The sequence below is a fragment of the Olea europaea genome, unplaced genomic scaffold (genome assembly GCF_002742605.1).
Source record: "Olea europaea var. sylvestris unplaced genomic scaffold, O_europaea_v1 scaffold2495, whole genome shotgun sequence".
In the NCBI taxonomy this organism is placed as follows: Eukaryota; Viridiplantae; Streptophyta; class Magnoliopsida; order Lamiales; family Oleaceae; genus Olea; species Olea europaea.
The window spans coordinates 106,433-128,435 of record NW_019243184.1 but is presented as its reverse complement, the minus strand read 5'-3'; the positions used below and the strand labels follow the sequence as shown (position 1 = coordinate 128,435).

The 22,003-nt window shown below is 36.7% G+C and overlaps 2 protein-coding genes across 8 annotated transcripts; one reads left to right on the top strand and one right to left on the bottom strand.

The window, feature by feature from the left end:
* Positions 1-8,429: 8,429 nt before the first annotated feature.
* LOC111382423 (alpha-L-fucosidase 1-like) lies at positions 8,430-13,458 on the top strand. The gene is made up of 3 exons (XM_023006391.1): positions 8,430-9,079; positions 11,679-11,915; positions 12,436-13,458. Exons 1-3 carry the CDS (start codon positions 8,493-8,495, stop codon positions 13,202-13,204), a joined length of 1,593 nt encoding a protein of 530 aa, XP_022862159.1. The 5' UTR covers positions 8,430-8,492; the 3' UTR covers positions 13,205-13,458.
* On the bottom strand, positions 13,412-21,703 carry LOC111382424 (protein N-lysine methyltransferase METTL21A). Of its 7 annotated transcripts, none has more exons than XM_023006395.1 (10): positions 21,458-21,703; positions 20,977-21,040; positions 17,850-17,916; positions 17,004-17,069; positions 16,538-16,631; positions 15,796-15,912; positions 15,449-15,549; positions 14,508-14,582; positions 14,316-14,408; positions 13,486-13,974 (listed from the first exon to the last, which is right to left on the bottom strand). In XM_023006395.1, the coding sequence occupies exons 2-10, from the start codon at positions 20,988-20,990 to the stop codon at positions 13,666-13,668; spliced, it is 936 nt and encodes a 311-aa protein (XP_022862163.1). In that variant the 5' UTR covers positions 20,991-21,040; positions 21,458-21,703; the 3' UTR covers positions 13,486-13,665. The 7 variants fall into 7 exon arrangements, with proteins under 7 accessions (XP_022862166.1, XP_022862163.1, XP_022862165.1 ...); XM_023006397.1 differs by having other exon boundaries at positions 17,850-17,927; positions 21,458-21,666; XM_023006393.1 differs by lacking the exon at positions 21,458-21,703 and adding an exon at positions 18,117-18,175.
* Between the last annotated feature and the right edge of the window lie 300 nt (positions 21,704-22,003).

Below are 22,003 nucleotides of genomic sequence, written 5' to 3'. Positions count from 1 at the left end.
GAAATATCAAGGGAAAACGTGCAAGATTTTTAACACAAAGCAGTTAAATGCTTGAAGGGTTGGCGTTTAAAAGACAAACGTCAAATAAATGCACAAAAAGTTAACAGAGATGTTCATTAATGATGAACAAGGTTACAAAGGGAAAGTCAAATGCGAAATTATAAAAAGAAAAAGTTAAGGCGTTATATGTCTTAATTACAATTCACCCCATACCGAACGAATTCTTTCTCTAAGTTTTTCCCAGTCCTCGTTCTGTTGAGAGGAAGTGATGCTCAATTCGACCACGACATCATCATCAACTTCCAACTTTTTATACTGCTCGACCAAAGACTTAGTTCGCTCAATTCCCTAGGAGGCGTTACGCTTTTTAGCAGCCATTCTAGCCTTGCAGTCGTCCATTTTGGCTTGAAGTTCCTTTATCAGAGCAGCCAAACTAGCCATTAAAGAGTCATCAATCATGACTTCGGAAGAGATTTCTTTCAACTCGTCCTCAGCTTTGTTGATCTCCTGACGCAAGGACTCTTTTTCAGATATGGCGCGAAAATATTGAGTACTTTTGGCCTTCAGTTCAACATTCTTGGCCAGCAATGAGAGGACCTTGGAATGGATAACTTTCAACGTCGCTTTAAAATCAGCAGAAATATTGAGCGACGGAAGTGTCAGTGCTTGCTCCAACTTCGCATTCAAATGCTCAAGCTTATCCTTATGTCTGACAGCACTAGCCTTACCAATGTCCATATCCATGAAGGAAACGTACTCAAATGTCGACTGCTTGAGGAACTTCATATCTTCCTCTGAAGAAATAGCAGGACGACCAGCTGGAGCAGGGCGAGATGTCTTAACTTGCCCCCAGGAAGCAAATAAGTCTTGGATGGAACGCACAATCTTATCAGCATCCTGCAAAGAAAATTGTCAATATTGAAGATTCTCACTACAACGAACAAGATGGAAATAAAAGTAAAGCAAATATTACCTCATCAATAATCTTGGAAGATGGCATATCCTCAGCCAAGTCTGCCACCTGTGGCTCTACCATTCGTGAGGACTTCTCCTTGTCTGAGCGAGAAGATGTTGCCACAACGGGTTGACTCATAGGAGCATCTGCAGAACTCAAAAGCAACAAATCAGAAACCAATAGCACAAGCAAAGGTAAAGCATCAAAAAATTGAATTATCTTCTGCTTCGATGTTTGGGGGGTTGACGACCTGGGAAGAAGGTGGCTCATCCATTGATTGTGATGAGGATTCTGGGACTGAAGATGTCTCTTTAAGCGTAGTCCCTTCATCAGCTGGTTTGGATGAAGCAGCCTCAGCGGAGGATGATGGAGCAGGAGCTGCCGATACCAAAGCCTTTAAAGGAGAGGCTGAACTTTTCTAAGAAGTCTAAATAAATCATCAGCACGCAGAAAAGTTTCAAGTATGGAAAAATATGCTTGTGAGTAAACCAATTAATTACCTTCCTCCTGATGATAAGAGGGGCATCATCATCATCATCAAAATCATCCTCCAGAATGGGAGATGCTGAGGCTGGTCGTTTGCTGCTCGGGGCACTTTTGGCTACAGTAGGCTTGGCAGGGAGAGAAGAAGATGGACGAGCAGACTGTTTAGCGTGACGAGGAGGAGAAGAACTCCGGATGGACAAAGGGGTGACTAAAACAGGAGGAGGGAAAGAAATGCTCGGCTGGTCTAATGAATGAAAGGCACGATTGGCATCAGTCGCAAACAATCTGCGCTTTACTGACGGCCAGAGTTGTTCAAAAAGGGGATGGATGACACTACTAGAATTGAAGGGGGCTAATGAAAAATGGCTCGTCAAAAGAAGATTGCGAGCATTTATAACCTCTGCCACCGCCTTATTAATGATATGGAAGCGGTCTATCGAGTTCCTTGAATAGCAAGGCGAAACAGGTCAGGTTTGGTCGAGACCAAGTTGGCGAGCAAAAAATTGGGAAGCATATATTTCTACCCCAGCCTTGGCATTGGTCCCAGTCAAAATGTCATGAAATAACTCCCTCCCGGTTAAAAACTGGATCCAAATGAGCAGAGAGGTGCTCGCGCTGTCTATAGTGGAGGGAGGATGCACATAGTCTGGAGTCAAAAAGGGAGGAAAAGGAAAGAATGAAGGGATTGAATCCAAAGAATAAAAGAATGAAAAAATGTCCCTTCTAGACATATTTACAGGAGTCAGGGGCTCAATGGCTAGCCCATAGCAGCTAACAGAAGGACGAGAAATTGATGGAGCACCAAGCAATGGAAAATAGGATCTCAACCACATTTGAGTAAACCAAAGAGGTCCACTGCTAGTGGGAGATGCACCATTCTTCAATTGAGTTTGAAGAGAAGCCATGCCTCTATAGAGGGCAACCAAAAAGAAAGAACATAAATTTAGAGGCCTGCCACGCGCCAATTCGTGCGCTATGAGTAAATAGCTCAGGGAGGGCTTTATGCTTGGCACACACAAAACATATTTACAAAGCCAAACCAAAAGAAAAGTCACTCGCTCAGTATGTGAAGGCTCAGCGCTCGAATGGTTATGAAGGATTTGCAGGTTTGAATAAGACTCGGTGAGGTTTTTACCAAATTTTGGGGCGCCACCAGAAACCAAGATACCAGGAAAAATGGTATCGCCCAAAGGTGGCAGATTCACGAGGGCTCCAACATCCCTTAAAGTAATAGACATGGGGCCAAGGGGGAAAACAAAGGTATTATATTCAGAAGAGCAAAAACTTAAAGCGATCGAAAAAAGTGCTGAATCAAAAGTAGGGGGTTGAAGAGAGATTTCTAACAAATCAGAAATCCTAACATTATCAAAAAGTGCCTTAGTAGGACCATGGTCCACAAGGCGAGCATGCCACCTACGGAAAACTACATCAGATTTAGGCCAAGTGCGAACTCTTTCGCGAAGTGTCCCCAGCGGCAGAGAGTTTAGAAATGGAGGGCCTTGAGTGCAAGGAAACAACTGGCCCACCGCCACTTGTTCGACTGCCTCTGCATTATTGAAGAAAGGACCTAGGTAGAACTCATTGAGTTCGACATTGGCAGGTGCGAGAAAGTTCGAAGTTATGTATGGACGATTAAGGAGTTTCTAAAAGTCTTCAAAACTAAAGGAGTCGCCAGATTGAGATTGTGAAGTAGCCATTAGGGACGAAATGGGGTTTTTTCAGAGTGACGTAGCAGGGAAGCAAAGAGATGAACAGTAAAAATGTGAGAGAGAAGCGTGAAAAATTGAGGCGTGATTTAATGGTGCAATGAAATGGCGTATTTAGGGGTTATAAGGGTTTGCAAAATGTCGCACCTTTTCAAAGCTATGGAAGAAAACAATGATTGAAATTCTTGAAAATTTCGAATGTTGCTGGAAACACAAAAGTGAATATGGCAAAATTTAATAATTGGTATTAATTCTGCTATATCGGGGGTAATTGTTGACACATAAAAATTCAGTCCAAATCGAACGGCCCAATGAATAAAGCCCAATTGGAGGATCCCCAAATCAGACAGCCCAAAGAATGAAGCTCAATCAGACGATTCAGGATGAAGGCCCAAATAGGGAGGCCCATGAACGCGGTAACACCATCGTCCAAGCTTGCAAGTCGCCCAGGATCTGAGCAAATGGAACGCCATGCAGTCGCCCAGAGCTTCTACTCTATTCTCGCCGAAACCTTCGAGTCACCCAAGGTCTTAGCAAACATGAAGTGTTATGGTTATCAAGAAGCGCAGTTATCAAAACAGTTATTAAGCAGCCCTATCACGTTCCACGATTCAGGGAATTCAATCGAAAACGGTGGAACGACAAAGAGTAATGGCAGCAGTTAAAAAAGGCAGTTCCATGACAAGTTGGCCATTACGAGGAAAGTTGACGGTTATAGAACGATCAAGCAGTTTTTAGACGGTTGATCATAAAGAGATCATCCAGGGAGTATAAAAGGAAGAAAAGACATAGAGCAAAAAGCCCAAATCAAAAAACTATCGAACAGAGAACATGTAATTTTAAATTTCTTAGTTTAGATTTAAACACTTCTTTCAGTAACTCGTGTGTTTGCGCCCCTTGGAGGCATTCTGTTTTTACTTTCCGATTGTAAAGACATCGCCAATAAAGAACACCCCTTTTTGGAATTTTGTCTCAAGAGGTTTGTCCCTTACACAATCGTCTGATCCCTTTTTAATTGTTAGCGACGAACCCGCGCGAAACAAAAAGAAATCATAAGTTCTAATTATTTGCATTCTTGAAAGAGATTCAAACTAAATGTTGTACACTCTAGTTTGACGGGTGGATAATGAGTCTTTAATGAACAAATATCGAATTTGTAAATGTCTAGCAAATTATTAGGTCAAATCTTGAGTTTTGCTATGCAAAAGTCGAGTACGCTGGATAAATATTGAGAAATTCTATGTAAATCTCAAGTTTGTTCAACTGTCTAACTTCAAAACAACTTTATGTATAGATTTTTGTCTCTAATATTAATTATAGTTTTTCTATACAAGATAAATAAATCTCTAAATACTCTACACTTAAACTATAAATGAATTAAAAAGATTCTATATCGAATTGTTTATGTAAATGTTTGAAAGTTAAGTGGGTAAAAGGACTTAATCATTAAATGAATAATAAGATTTACATTTGAATCGGCCAGGAAGTCGATTTGTGTTTTTTAACTTTTAGCCTCTATTTGGCAAGAATTGAAATCAAATTTTTAGTAGATTTTGATAAAAGTTAATAAAATATGTGATTAAAATTATTAATTGACTTTAACTTTGATTTTAACCAATTCCATATAGGGCTTTGTATCATTTTCTTTTGAGGAAATTACAAAAAATCGGGTACTTAAATTTTCAAATTTAAACTTCAAGAGTGAAGTTTATTTATGTAAAAATTAGGTATGGATTTAACCACCCACCCCACTATAAAACCTAATCCCCATCCTTGTCTCTATTACCTTCTCCCCATTTTCTCCTCTCTCAACAATAGTGGCGACACCGACAAGCCGATTGGCACCTTGCAGCGGCGCCCACGCGACACTCCTCTTGCACAAGGATTTGTTGTAAAGAGAAGAATCATAACACTAGAAGATATCCTCTGTAAAGAAGATATGTTGCGCCATCACTTTTTAGATTGAAGATGTGCTCCACGAAGAAGAATCACCGTCGAGAAGATGTCCTATGTAAAGAGAAGACGCCGCCGAAAATATGCTAAATTAACCGCCTTCAAGCGTCATTGTGCAGCAGTGCTTCGCTGTGACCGCCTTTGTACGGTGGCCCTCACAATAGGTCTCTCAAGCCGCCGCCACTGCAACGGCTTCTGTGCAACGTGGATATAGGTGGTGCTGGTGACGCTGTGGGGTGACGGCGTGGTGATGGTGATGCGGTGGATCTAGGTAGGATGGTCGTGGTGGTTATAGTAACGGCTGTGCTCGTGTTGGCAGTAGTAATTTGGGTGGTGTCGATGAGGTTGAGAGGTAGTGTATTGTTGGGGGTGTTTGATGGTGGTTGTGACTGTGATGGTTTCTGGTGATGGTCGTGTTAGCGGTGTAAACATTGGTGAGGTTGTGGCTTGGGAATTGTTGGTGTGTTTGGTAGTGGAGGTCGTGGTGGTTTCTGGCAGCGGTGGAGATGATTGTTGGTCGCTGGAGATGTGATGGAGTTGATTGTCGTAGTTTTTGTTAGCTATTGATTGAATCTGGCGGTGGCGATTTTATTGGTGGTGATGTCGTTATGTTGGTGGCGGTGGTGAAGGTGACGGGGTAAGGGTGGTAGTGGTGAGGTGGTGCTCACAGATGATGTGATTGTTTGTGACCAAGAAAATTGACGTATGTTACCAACCATTTAGTTATCTGTGACCAATTATTCAATATGACCTAAAAATTTAATAATCTATTAGCAAGTAATCTAGACTTGAAGTAGTTCATGACCTGTAAATTTTTTATTTGTGACCTCAAAATGAACTGTGACCTATAAATTTTATGATTTGTGACCTCGAAATAATCTGTGATCAATTAATTTGAACTATGTGACCAGTAAATAAATCCATGACCTATAATTGTGAATCTATTACCATTAATTGTGTAACTGTGACTTTATTATATTTAATTAATAAATATTTTCAATTAATTATATAGATACCTGAATTTTGAATTTTTAAACTGCGTACCTGATTTGTGAATTGGCATAAACTATACACTTAACTTATTAAATTCATAATTACACGATTAACGGTTACATATTCATAATTGTAGGTCACAAATTTATTTACTGGTCATATATCATCAAATTAATTGGTTACAAATTATTTCGATATCACAAATCAAAAATTTACAAGTCACAGATTATTTCAAGTCCAAATTACTTGGACATAGATTATTAAATTTTTAGGTCAAACTAAATAGTTTGTCACAGATAACTCAATGGTTGGTCACATACGCCAATTTCTTCGTCACAAACAATCAAATCATCTATAACCATCCACCTCACCACTACCATCCTCACCTTGTCACCTTCGCCTCCACAACCAACATCAACACCACGACATCACCACCAACAAAATCGCCCACCACCAGATTCAATCAACAGTTAATAAAAACCACAGCAATCAACTCCATCATATCTCTAGCAACTAACAACCACCTCTACTTTTGCCGAAAACCATCACGATCGCCACCACTAAACACAAAAAAAAAACCACCACCATCGTCGCCTGAACCACACTATCATCATAGCCACTGCTTGCACCCCACCACACTACAAAAACGCCACCACACAAACCACCGTCCAAAACCACCCCAACCGCCAAATCTACCATACAACGCTGCTTCTGCTTCTCGCGCTACTTGCAATGCTTCGCCTATGAAGAGTCATTGAAGTAAATGGGTGGATTTGCTTCGCGGTGATTCACACAAATCCATCGCGTTACATGTTAAAGATCGTTGTGGTGCTACTTACATGGTGGTGACAACACATTGTCATCAATTGAAGTGAAATGGGTAAGGTCTTTGACGGCAGGTGCTTCGGCGGTAGCATAGCAGAGGGAAAGGAAAAGACGAGGAAGAATGAGAACGAGTGAGAGAGAATAAAATTAGGGAGGGGGTAATATTTATTATATTCATATTTGATTTTTGAATAATGAAACATGGTCCCTTATTTTTTAATTCTAATCTTTAAATTAGAAAATGAGGAAATTACATAATACTAGGTGCTTAGAAAACATAATTCCAAAATCAGGGCTAAAGTTTCATTATTCATAAATCAAGTATCAATATAATAAGTAAATATTAAATATCTCCACCCAATCATTCCAAATCCTAATCATTTTCCTTATCTTTTCTATCTCTACCCTCTTCCTTCTGTCTCTATATTATCTTCTCTCAATCACAAAACACCACAGGACATTTTGTCACACTTGAACTATCGTTGCCCCATTAGAGAGCGTCGCCAACGAAGACACTCTCAGGCGCACTCTGCATAAATGGTAGGTTGTTCATCGTCGCTGCGCGCAATCGTAATGGTGGGCTCGGTGATGGTGGGTTCATGCACCGTCGCCACCAGCTGTAATGAAGAGGAGATCGGAGCATCTGGTTTTTGGTGCGATGATCTGACATTTTCCTTGTTCAATGATCTGCTTGCAGTGGTTTTCGTGTCTGCTTGCGATGGAGGTGGTTGGTACGGGGCTCCTGGAGGTGGTGGTGGTGGTGGTGGTGGTGGTTTTGGCAGCGATGCAGCTGGTGTAGTGGTTAGGTGGTGGTCACAATGTTGGTGGTAGTCACAGATGATTTGATTGTTTGTGACCAAGAAATTAGCGTATGTGACCAACCATTCAGTTATCTGTGACCAGCTATTTAGTGTGACGTAAAAATTTAATAATTTGTGACCAAGTAATTTGGACTCGAAATAATTTGTGACATATAAATTTTTGATTTCTGATTTTGAAATAAGCTGCCACCTATAAATTTTTTGATTTGTAACCTTAAAATAATCTATAATCAATTAATTTGATGATATGTAACTAGTATAAATTTGTGACATATAATTGTGAATCTGTGACCATTAATCGTGTAACTGTGATTTTATTATATTTAATAAATAAATATTCTCAATTAATTATATATATACTTGAATTTTGAATTTTTAAACTATGAATCAAATTTGTGAATTGGTATAAACAATACACTTGGAATATGATTTTTTTTTCCTTAGAAAACTCATTACTGGCCCAGATATTGAGTCTGGCCCAATAATTGTTTGGACAAGAGTTCAGTGCTTTAGCCTAACCCCTCTGAAACCCGCTTAAGGCTGCCATCATATTAGGTGATAATGATGACGACGGCTCAACGTCTCTTCCTTTTAATTGTTTTTAAGCTAATCAACAAAAATGATAAAATTAAAATAAAAAAAGGAAAAAAGTCACAGCACATGCTTCAAATGAGAGAAATAAGGTTTTAAATTATAAGAAAGTAAAATAAGAACAAAAAGTGAAAATTCTCAGTTCTCATCCATCAAAGAAAGATGATCAAGAAAACAGCACCTGATCATCAAACAGGAAAACCCTTCAGACAACCTATTATTCTCACTATCATAATCTACTACCTCACATCCCAAACCTCACTTTCACTCTTACTTTCATCCCATCCTACGCCCCCTCCAATTCCAATTCTTCCCATTCCAACTTCACAGCAAATCTCATGGCAACTCACAGAAATGGCGATGTTCTTGCACTTTGGTACCAATACTTTCACAGACTCGGAGTGGGGGACAGGGCATGTAGACCCTTCTCTGTTCAACCCTACTTCATTCAATGCCTCGCAGTGGGTCAATGTGGCCAAAAACAATGGATTTTCAAGAGTTATATTGACTGTAAAACACCACGATGGATTCTGTCTTTGGCCCTCTGAGTATACTGATTATTCTGTGAAGTCTAGCTCTTGGAGAAATGGGACCGGTGATGTGTTGAAAGAGCTGACCGAAGCTGCTAAGAGTGCTGGATTGCAGTTGGGAGTTTATCTTTCTCCTTGGGATAGACATGAGCCTACTTATGGGGAGACTCTTGAGTACAATGAGTATTATATGGGGCAGATGACTGAGTTGCTCACTAGGTATGGTAAAGTTTCTTGCTTTGTGTTTCTTTTGTTGAATTATGATGTGGGTTCTGTTTACTTTTGAAGTAATCTAAAATTTTGCTATTTTTGTTGTATGCTATTGGAATTGTGTTGTTTGGAAACTTTGCCTTATGGGTCAAGAATTAATTTTGTGGGTGGATGTACTGGTTAAATTTGGAAGGGCGTCTGATGTTTGGGCAATCGTGGAAATAATTGTTAGTTTCAGTCATGGTGAAGCAATTGATTCATATATGTTAGTTCTGCTTGATTAACGGTGTTTACCGAAAGATTAATTCTGGAAATAATTGCTAAATAGACTTGGTGAAGCAATTGAGGGTGTGAGTTCGGTACTACCTAATTAATGAGTATCTCATTTACGAATGCTTCCTTGTAATCATGTAAAGATGAGATGGTGATGATATTTATGAGAAAAGTTGTTTTAACACTCAAATAAGTACTTTGAGTGGCATGGCATGAATACCACACAACATGTTCATTCTACTAGGGTGAAACTGGGTCTACGAAACGTGATTGATAATTAATACTCTGTAATGCTGTGCATCTTGATGGCCGAGTAAAAAAAAAAAAAAAAAGGTGCGAACCAATTTATTTGCCATTATTTTGCTTTGAGAAGCTACTTTTGAGTTGTGACTTTCACGAAGTGTTTATGTCAATGCCCTTGAGATTGGCTGTGACTTTAGGAGACATTCACCCATCCTTAAGGAATCATACATTAAGGCTTAGCACTTACAAATTACTGTCAATCTTACCCTGTGTGATGTGGACCTGGCACATTTACTGATTCTTAATGGTTTTGCCGAATTCTCTTCACTAGGTCAAGTAATATAAATTAGTCTGCATTTTTTTAGACATGAAATGGACCAAACCCAAGTAGCATAGTCAGTTTTACCCAAACTCAGGTAGATGTAATATGCTTCCTCCCCCATCTCCCATCCATATGCAAGTCTTGCTAATTTTTCCCATGTAACTTCGCGTTTAACAAGAAGGAAGAAGCCTCAAGCAGTAGAAAAATGGCTAATACCACATATGATCTAGAAAAGAGTACCTATAAATATAATCACATGAAAACTATGAAAGCCAGTTGCTACATTCTTCTAATTGCCAAGAATCTAAAGTATGACTTCGAAATACAATTGCTTCTAGAAAAGGAACTAAAGCCTGAAGTCTTCTTCCTATTCAAATTTTGTTTCATATGACAAATTATTTGATCTTACTGAGCATTTTTATCCATCTCTATGGTATTGGATTTCCAAAAAATATACATGGAGCTCTAAATGTTACTTGAAACGAACAAAGGTAGTACTTGAAGAAATGAGAGCTATCCAAAAAGTGGTGAATGGGAATTGGTACCTAAAGGTTAAAAGAAAAAAAGAAAAAAAATACAGTTGGCTGTGAGTGGATCTTCTCTGTTAAGTGTAAAGCTGATAAGAGTAGGGAATGATGTAACTCCAAGTTTTTGCTCAAGGATTCATAGTATTGACGATGGGGTAAATTTTGCTCCCGTAATTAGGTGAATATTTTTCAAATTTTATTATCTTTAGCTGCTAACTAGATTAGACTTCGCAACAACTCGATGTAAAAAATACATTCCATAATGGTTGCTATAAAAGATTTCCCAAAGCTGTTTAAAGAATGGACTGTGCTCTAAGTCAAGGTGTTGTGCCTACATTTTTAAACATGCAATGTGGATGGTCAGATTGGTAATCATATAGTTTATGTTGATGATAATCCTTATTGGTGATGTCTTAGTTGAGATAGATGCATTGATGATATTTCTTGTTAAACATTGTAATATTAATTACTGATTGGAGAATAATGTGCAAGTTCAATTGATCTCGTTGAATCAAGTTCTATACCAGCATAATATTAGAAATCCTTCTCATTCTAGATGGTGAATTTAGTATCCTTTTAGGTAATATCTGGCCTAGTAGAGCGTAACTTTCATTTTCCTTTCAGATGTGTTTTCACCAATTGAGACCCCTCCAAATAATTTCCTCCGTTGAGTTTGAACACATCTGACAGATTTAGATGTTACTTCAAATACCTCAGCACTGATAATTCATAAATCTCTGAATAAAGGAGTTTCTTCGAGCAAGAGCAGAAAAAAATTTCGTTTGATAATTAAGGTCAGACACTCAGAGGTACCGGTGATTAAGGCTGTAGCTATATGATTCAAATATTGGCAAATGGTAAAAGAAAAAACCTGATCTTCACGGATCTAACACTATGTGGTTAGTGAACATTTCTTACTTTGAACTAGGTGGTCAGGGAGTATATAGAAACATGAAAGGAAAGATCCACTTCAGCCTACAGAGAATCGAGAAAACTAAAGCTATATACATATATTAGCTCAGTCAACAGTAGAGGCTGTCAAAAAAATCAGTGATAATTTCGGGAAGTTTCTACATGGACTGTGCCATATTGGCTGTCATGTCTATTGCATCCTGTTTTTCAGTTTCTTACTTCCTCTAATTTAATATATCTCACATTGAATCTCGTTGACCTTATCAGTAAAATGTTGAATCTCATTTCATTATAAATTACTAACATTGTTTTCTCACTTGAATTGGAGCAGATATGGTGAAATAAGAGAAGTTTGGTTGGATGGTGCTAAAGGTGAGAAAGAGAAGGATATGGAATATTTTTTTGATGATTGGTTTAGCCTCATTCATCAGCTTCAGCCTGGGGCAGTCATTTTTTCCGATGATGGTCCAGACACAAGGTGGGTTGGAGATGAATCTGGTGTTGCTGGGACCACATGCTGGTCTCTTTTCAATCGAAGTGCTATTAAGATTGGGGATACTAATCCTAAGTGAGTCCTCTTCTGTTACTCTATTTCAGTGCTATCTTTTACTTGCATTATTGTGAAAATATTCCCCCTTCAATATTTTTGGATTCATGCATGTCAACAAGACCATGTATATTAATTTTGAGTCTGGAATCTGGCTTTCTGTAGACTACTACTCTATCTCATCTTTACATAAATTTTGTTCTTTTGTATTATTTCTTATCGCGAATTTGGAATGGGTTTCTCTATTATTTATTTTGCTATTTCTACTTAACTTTTGATTTAGAATATGTGAATATGGTTAATTTTTGGCTAAGCTGCCCAATGTCTACCTCACGAAAAAGGGTTGGGTTTTTACTTTTTAATGGCATATTTGGAGCGCTAAACATCAATCAACTTCAATCATACTACTTAGAGTAGGAGACAGCCAAAAGTCCTAATGTTTTCATAATAAAATGAGAAAGCATCTTCCTTATGCCAATATGTTCCATTGCTAGTGTAGACCTGCATAGTAATAATTGTTTTCAATATATACATGTGACAGATACTCTGGAGAAGGAGATCCTCTTGGCCACGACTGGGTACCTGCAGAGTGTGATGTTTCCATCCGACCTGGATGGTTTTGGCATGCGTCGCAAGTACCAAAATCTGCAATTACTTTGCTTGATCTGTACTACAAATCAGTCGGAAGAAACTGTCTTTTGTTATTAAATGTACCTCCAAATTCTTCAGGTCTTATATCACATGAAGACATACGAGTCCTTGAGGAATTTTCAGAGATTCGGAAATCCATATTTTCCAACAATCTAGCAAAAGGTGCTCTTATCTCTGCAAGCAGTGTAAGGGATGGTCCAAATAATTCCCGTTATGGTCCTGACAATGTTCTTGAGGAAGGTATCTATCTGTACTGGGCTCCTAGTAAGGCACAATCAAAGTGGGTGTTAAATTTAGACTTTGAAGAGGTTGTGAGTTTTAATGTATTGCTAGTGCAAGAGCCCATCCACATGGGTCAGCGGATTATAGAATTCCATGTCGACTTCTTGAACTTAGAAGGTGATTGGGAAGAGGTCGTAAATGGTACCACAGTGGGATATAAAAGGCTGTTAAGATTTGGGAAAGTTGAATCCAGTAAGTTAAGGGTTGTCATTGACAAGTGTCGAGCAGATCCTCTTATTTCTTATTTGGGAATATACGAGGATCCCTTTTCTATTCTGGGACATGTCTCTAACTCCAGCTCTGCATCTATCTCCAAGGATGGCAAACTTCTTCAGCAAAGTATGTACCATAATTCCCCCCGTTTTTCCTCTTTCTAAACCTGCTGATCAAATCGTACTAGATATCAAAATAGTCTGTCTTCTCTTTTCATTCGGACAATGTTTCACTTGAGATTTCAATGGCTTTCGTTTAGCCTTCCCTCACAATTGTCTTATGAAAGACCCTCGTGTGATAGCGAGTTCAATAAAGGATCTTTTGAATGACTGATCATGATAAATCAGTCAAGACACTTTTTAAGTACTGAATATACTAACATGTTCGGCACATAGTTCATGTGCTGAATTTACTCGAATTCAAAGATATTAGAGCTACAACACCATAGTTTAGAATGTGTCCAAATTCTACATTAAGCACAATGCAAGCTTTTCTTCCATATTGAGAACATGTAGTTGCCTTAATTGCTAGTAAATAGCAGAGTGAGATATAGTCTTTGTATGTCCATTAAGCAAAATTTTAACCCTACTAGCATAGTTATAACGGGTATAAAAACCTAGTATATCTAGGTTATCTTTACATCGCGAAGAAGGCGAGCAGCCATGGCCCCATATCTTCTTGCCTCCCACTCGCTAAGCTTTTCACTCTGGGGATTTGCAGCTGACTTGCTCCCTTCCTTAACAAGATCACCTTGACAATCCTCAACTGCATTAACAACAGAAGTATTATCGTCATCATCTTCCTCCAGTTTACATTTGAATTCTTTAATTTCAACTCCTTCGATATGGCAGTCAAGCCCTTTGCCAATGTTGTCTGAAGATTTATGGCTCATTATGTACAATTGTATACTTGGATGTTGGTATTCATTGTGCATCTACAAGGATAACAAAAATCATTTTCAAAATCAGAAAAACCGCTTTCTCATGGAATTGACAAATGCTTACTTTGATTGTTGTATAAATTTGTTCATATAAGACATTTTAAATGATTTATGACCGAACAGCAGGTGAGGTTCAAACAGAGAATCCAAGATGAAAAAGAAAAATAGAATTAGCGTCCGGCAAGAACAATGTAATTACATACACTACTTGATCGTACTATCTTCTCAAGTGACCGTACGGCCGACTAGTTTGTATGTTTATTAGTCACCAACCGCAAGAAACACAAAGTTTCAAGTGAACTTTGCAAATAGATGTATATCTAAAAGACAGGTACCTTTGCTCTTGGAACAATTTTAACCTCAAAATATCTTTTCCATAATTCTAGCATTTGTTCGTGGACATTTGTGGAACGAATTTCGTAACCCAACTGCAAAATAAAATTCAGCAACAAGGTATAAACTAGATTATCAATTTCAATTCAAAGTTAAAAAATATACAATTTTCAAAAGTTTCTGAAGTACAATACCAAGATTGTGGTTTTCGGTCCAGATAACGAAAGTATAGTCTGCAACAATGGTTCCAAAAGATGCTCCGAGTAAACCTAGTTACACAAAAAGCAGAAAAATTATGAAACCTTAGGCCATCTCCAATGTTGCATCAAAATTTGCACCATTTTGCACCAAACTAAAATTCATCTCTAACCATCACATTAAAACTTACACCGAATGAATAGTGTTTAACCATTTTCTTCTCTTTTTTCTTAATAATTTATTTATTTGAAATATTATTTATTTAATTATTTCATAAATAAATATATTACTAAATAAATAATTACGTTAAATTAAGGAAAAATTAAATTCATTAATAAATATAAAAATTCATTATTTATTTAATTATTTTAATATATTTCGTGTTAACTTTAAGAAATAATCGTGTTTGTTATATTTTAAATTTTTTTTCTTCTTTTAATTAATTCATTATTTTTTACATTTAAAATTTAATTTAAATGCAAATAATAATAATAATTTATTATATTAAAAAATATATAGCACATATTACACAAATACCCTTAATCAATTTATTTGGGAAATGAAAAGAAAAAGTAAAAATGACTTTGGACACTTTGTACCAAAATAGTGCAAAGTATAGTATTGCATTGGAGTTGTTTTGCACCAAAAAATGGTGCATTTTGGTGTTTTGGGGGATGCATTGGAGATGACCTTCTATAATTATTCGGTGTTTACTGAGGAAAAACTGTCTAAACAAGTAAACTTATGCTGGCGTTTTATGTCCATGGGATAAATTCCAAAATTGGTGAAATTCGAACATTCAGGCAGAGTTCATAAGAATGAAGCACTATTCCTGTGCATTTTGTTCCCACTCCCACAGGACCCGCTCACAGTAGAGTTCAAAACAAAAGGGAAATAGTGAACATAATGGTATAAAACACTATTGCATACAACTTACAATATCGGTGCCAATAATGTAGTCAAATGGAGGAACAACAGCCCTAATATGATCTGCATTACCCCAGTTCAGCTCTGCCACCTGGATGGAGCCAAAGGAGTCTACAAGGGATAAAATTTTAATACGAGGACCCAGTAATGTCAACCAACAATTTTTATCTTTAACTTAATACACAAGTTCTGGTGGACAGAGCCATTACAATTATCTCACACTCCAGATTACATGTCATGTCGTTGTTAGAATCAAAGAGTAAGAATCTTTCATGTGTGGAAAGTTTACAGAAGAAAACAGAAAGACAATCAAATAGGCAAAAAAATAAAAATTTAAAGATAAATTGAGAAGCACACCTGAACCAGGATTCATTTGCAGTATCCTTGAACTATTGCGTTCAGCGTTGCTCATCAACAAAGGCAAAACCTCAGTTTGGTCTGTTGAAATTACATCACAACCAAGAAATGCCATTCCTGAAGAATGCAGTCTCTGTCAGATTAGCCCATGTTTGGCTACTATTTATTAATTGTTTATAATCGATCAAATCAGTTTTTATCCACATATTTTGTGGATCCACAAATATTACCCACTTATTTATCACTCATTTCTATATATTTCTAATGTAATCATTTATAAACAACATACAAACATAATCCTTGTTTGGCTACCGTTTATAAATGCCTCCAATTGGAATACTTGCTTTTCATAGGGATTGCGTGCCAATATTAGGAACTAATCACTTCACTGGAGAGAAGACGATGGATAGGTGACAATTGACCTACCTAAGTTTGTACTAGTTATCATTGGTGAAGTTTTTAACCAGTTCCATGACATGATTTTGACTTCTTAAATTCATTGGATTAAATATACCAAACAAAAGGAGTATCACTAACTTAACCTCTTGATCGTGGACGGTGTTTATAATTGAGCAAAACAATTTTTATCTACACACTTCATGAGACGCACAAGTACCATACACTTATTCACCAATCATTTCTATCAATTTATAATTTAAACCGTTAATAAACAAATCCCAAACATGCTTAGAAAACCTGTAACAAGTGTTCATACTGAAGTTCAGCAGTAAAAGAAACTCACCAAATCCAGCTACACCACAGCCTGCTCCAAGTTCAATCACACGTTTTCCTTTCAGTTTAGATGGAGAAAACTTTCCCTTTCTACAATTTTTCTCCTACACCAATTAATGCAAAATAGTTCTGAATCTTTAGTTAAATCAGGTGTTGACAAACAGACCACATGCCAAAAGCTGAAGTGTTGATAAGTCTAACAGTGTTTAATATAAAGAAAGATAAGACCAAGATAAACTAAAGGCCGTACAACTAAAACATGACATTCATATAGCAGTAGATTGATATCAGTGTATTAGAGAGAGAAAATCACAAGGCTGGGGACTACCAAATCTACAAGCTAGGGGAGTACATTGGGAATTACTCTCAGGGAAAGAAATTCATCAATATATTTCATCAGATATCAGCTTATGAAAAGAACAATTTAATCAATGAATATAATGATCTTTTTCTTACTGTAGAGCGATATTTGTTACCAGAAATTTGACGAACACCATTGATGCATCCCAAACGGTAGTTCCTAAATGCTTAGAATTGGGATCCTGTCACAATCACACAGCAAACTGTCGCTGTGAATGAGGCTAAGAGACAGGGTCAAAAAAATAAATAAAAAATGGAAGTACAATAGAGTATTATCATATCAAATAATTTTCACTTTTTTTTTTCCCCATCTTAATAAATAATTCAGGAAAAACCTGACACAATTGCCACAAACTAGTCATGGGAATGGAAACACAAATAAGAAATGGGAAAAACAATATTTTTAACTCCGACGTTAAGAAAGCAGAAAAGAATTCACACAAAGAGGTTTCAATATTTCAAAATATAATAAAATGACTAAGGAGACACTAAGTAGCAGCAAATTTATATGCAGCTATCACGTAGCTTAGTCATTGTAATGGCTCAAGGACAAAAGAACTTCTCTAGGTTTTAATAATCTTTTGGAAAGGAAAATTTAAGATATATGACACTGATTATCGATTTGCGATGCCTATATTTATTAGCAAATGAAATCCCCTGAACCAGAATATTCAGAAGTACCTTCTCAAGAACCCAGAATAGAAAATAATTTTTAAAAAAAAACTAAAAGAGTAATGCCTTTTCCAAGAGATTATAAGCATCAGGAATTTTATTATGTGTTAACAGCTGGAATTCTCTGTAACAAAATATTGGCTCGGTGGAATGTCTAACATTATGGAACTTCCAAAAAACTTGAAGAATCATATGATAGTGAATCACAGAAACTGCAACAAGCTTTGCCATTACAGTATTTTACTGAAAGAAATAGAGATTTGCACAAACTCATCGAAAAGGCCTAATACCTGTGAAAACTGAAGCTGATGACCAAAAACTTCAAATAGAACTGCTGATGTATTGGGAGAATTTAGTCTGCAATGAAACTAAAAACGTATGAACGAGATAATAAGATTGAGACGCATAAGTAGATAACCAATATCACTTCAATTTGAGAGTTACACATATAATGAGGAAAGGCGATACAAAGGAGAATATTTGCAAATTATTATATCTTTTGCCATAAGAAATAACAACAAAAATATATAAAGATACCAGTCGGAGCATCCAATGACCTGGAAAACTTGTACAGAAGCCATTGTAGAAATCTCATCAAACTAGATTAAGATGTCTTCTAGAATGACCTCAGCAGTGCCATCCCCATGTTTCCAGGATATATTGACAAAAGATAATAAGCAGAAGAATGGCATCAAATAAAATTTTTAGTCATCGTTATCAAAATCAAGCTCAAAAATCCATGTGTAAAACTGAAAAAGGAAACATGGAGAGGATATTCTCCAGGCGAGCTCAGATTTTCGTTACAAAATGCATGCCCCTATGGTTTTTCCCTTGAGCAAAGAAAAGACAATGAATAGAAATGAAGACGACAAAATACAAATAAAACTGAACTGATTCTGAGGGAAATTATCAGCATGATCCTTCTACATGAAAGGGTTAGGTAATCATTCACATCTACTAGTATGGATAGCCTTAATGCCATAATATTGGCGTATCCCCATAAGAATATGCTAAGTGAAATTAGTAACTCCTAATTTCACACTCCTATTGGAAGAGAAACAACCCCACATTCTCTAAGCCAGTACAGGCAAACAGTGGACAACAAAAGAAATGCAAACTAAGCATTACAGTCAACAAGTTTGGGGTAGGCATAATGAAAACTTTTTCATCATTCCATTTGAACCTCACTAGTACTACTAGAAGATTTGTGTTTGTTCAAACCCTTGGCAATCTCAATAGACCATGTTGACCTTGTTCTATCTTCCCTCTTCTAGCATGTTCTACTAAAATGTCTTCCATCTATGCAAGACATGCTCAACAACCTAAATTATTATTTCGTAATTTTTCTCAATTGGCACTAGCTCCACTTGTCGGCAATGGCATATTCCAGTTGTTATCGTTATCCATTTTAATATGGTCGAATATGATCTTAGACTCTTCAATTCTGTTGCTTTCTTCTTATAGTATTTTGGCCTTTAATGGCCAAAAAACTTGACATTTTGTAGAACCTCCCTTGAACCTTATAGGTATGTTCCTGTCACATGGAATTCATGTAATACTTACCTATTTCATCCAGTGTGCTCTAATCTCATACATTGTAACCTTTTCACCTCTCAAGTCCTTTTCCCAGTAAATAATTAAACCTAAATACTTAAAACACTCATTAAAAAATAAAATAAAATTCTTTCATAGTGAGTCCACTATTATCTTCTCTTACTGTTACAAAAAGGACCCTTTTTTTCATCTAAGTTTACCTAACCTAAAGTACTTAAATTCTAAAATACTCCTTCAAAACTCTAACTTACGTACGATTTATATCCTTTTTTGATCCCATCAAATAAAACTATGTCAATACTTGGTTAGTTTTATAACCTAGTCCACGAACAAATTGAAAAGATATAAATTTGAGGAGAATCTTGATACATGCCTATAGTGATTAGGAAATTATTTACTAGAGCTGCCACCCTGCCATTCTTATGCTTTGAGTAACTTGAGTACTCAACCATCCATATCAGTAATTATTTGATATATACAGTGGAAATAACTTTCATCTGATAACAGCCATACCACTTCTCCTGGTACCTTATCTTTGTGGTTCCTGAATCAATAAAGGCCATATATAATCTTGATTGCTTTTCTATATTTTATCATATATCTCCTTGAGTATGTAAAGAGCTTCCAGGTAGATCTCCCTAGCATAAAACTAAATTGATTTCAGATTACAACTCATCCATTCTCAAAACACTTGTCAAAACCACGCTTGACAACATCATTAAAGTAAAAAATAACATGTTAAGGGCCAAGTTTAAACAAACAATTTATTTTTCATTTGAATAATGTTATTTGCAATCGCTCACTGCCACAGTTGCCCTACGTGACATACACGTGGCGGTTAATGATTTGTTATATAAGATAATAAAAAACTACCACATTAATGTATCAAATCACTAACCGTCACATGTATGCCACATAAAGCGACTACAACACTGAACGATTGCAAATAACATTACTCTTTTCATTTAGATCATGTGTATGTATTAATTTTTATGCTTGGAAGATGTTTGGAACTCAATACATGGGAGCAAAGCCACAAATTATTATTAAAGTTTGCTAAGCTTGTGTATCACTTCGAGGATGTTCATTTGTCAAGAAAAGACTTAAATGAGTAATCAAAACGCAGAAAGCTTCTTTAGTGCTAGGGACCTATCCTTTAATTTCCTTTCCGCTCTTTGGCATCCTAAAGCACAAGCTATTGAGTTCATCGTAACAGTATTAAAAAAAAGAAACCACTTATCTATAGTAGTATACAAAGAAAAACAACTTCCCATCATTACGCACCTTTAAAGCTAAAGCCTTTCTTCTCTTCCATTGTGATAATATTTACAAGATACAGTCGTTAACATTGTAAGTTATGAAGCCTAATTATTGCTACTCCGCAATGCCAGCACGAGGATCGACCTTCGTGGTGAGGTCACCATAAGGATTAGAAGGGGACAAGAAGCCCCCATCCTCAGGGTGCAAGGGCGGAGCCCTCAGACAAAAATTTCATTAAGGGCAGTTTAATAATTTGAATCCTTGTAAAATTTGGTTTTTTTCATCATATTGAATTACTACAATCGTGGAAGAGGACGTAGTCTCTGTGTGTCTTTTTTCAGCTAATGGATTGCTCTCTGTGGAATAGAATTAGAGTTTCTAATTCTCAACAAACATTACATAATTTAGGGGAATTTTTGTTTGAACTAATAACAATTAATGCAATGGTAGAGAAAAAGGCCAACTGGAAAGTTGAACTACCGGGATATAAGAAAAGCTAAGAAAACTGTAAACTTTGGACATGAATAAATTTTTTCAAGAACCAAGAACACTGTTAGAAAATGAACACCATAAGCTGTCCCAAAAAATGCAATAAGGATATACCTGTCAGCCTCCATTTCAACTTTCAACAGCTGTATACTGATTGAAATCAACACCCTTCAGAAATCTTTGGCCGCCATGATAGAGACAAAAAGAAGCAAATTAATGTTACAGCAGACATCATCTTAAACAATAACAAACGACTGATCACATAACAAACACACAGAAATAACTGACGAATTTTCGTAACTTAAAACCTTTTAAATCCATTTACAAATAATATAAAGATTTATCTTTCGACTAAATGTAGACCATCGAAACCTCCAATGAAGCAAAAAAAAAAAAAAAAAAAAGGAAGAAAACCCAGACAAATTTAATTTTTTGGGGTTTGGGTGAAAAACTCAAACTAAGCACAAAACCTATAACAGATGTATACAAAACAGGTTGTTACAATTGAGAAGGGTTTTTGTTGTTTCAAAGAAATTAACAAAAACAAAAAGATTTTACAACGGTATTTTCTTTAAACTTCGATAAATGTACCTACCAAATTTAACAATGGCAATCTCAATCAAAATCCACCTTTACAATAGTTGGCGATTCCTGCCGACCATCTGACGTTTGTTCTAGTAACGACTGAACGATTCAGTGAACATAGCGACTTGGGGAATTTGAAAAATAGGTATACTTCTGTTTTCCTTTAAATTGGAGCTTTTGCCTGACGTATAATAACCCAGTAAAATAGGAACGGTGGCTGTTCTCTCTGGCCGTTTTCCGTTTGCAATTTTTCAAAAAGATGAAAACGTGTTCTTTTTCCATGTTCGAAAACGCGTTTTTGAAGACAATTTTTTTTTGTGAAGAAAATACAAAACGACCAAAATTGTTTTGGGTGTTTTCTGTACAAAACACGTAAAAAATGAAAAACACGAAAACCAGCATTTTTCATTTCTTCTCCACTGTGCGTGAGAGAATCATGAAAGAACAGTCATTTCTCCACCACTTCTTCCTCAATAATCGACCACCGCCGCCTCTTCTTCCTCAACAATCGACCACTACCGCTGCTTCTTCCTCAACAATCGAACCCCCTCACACC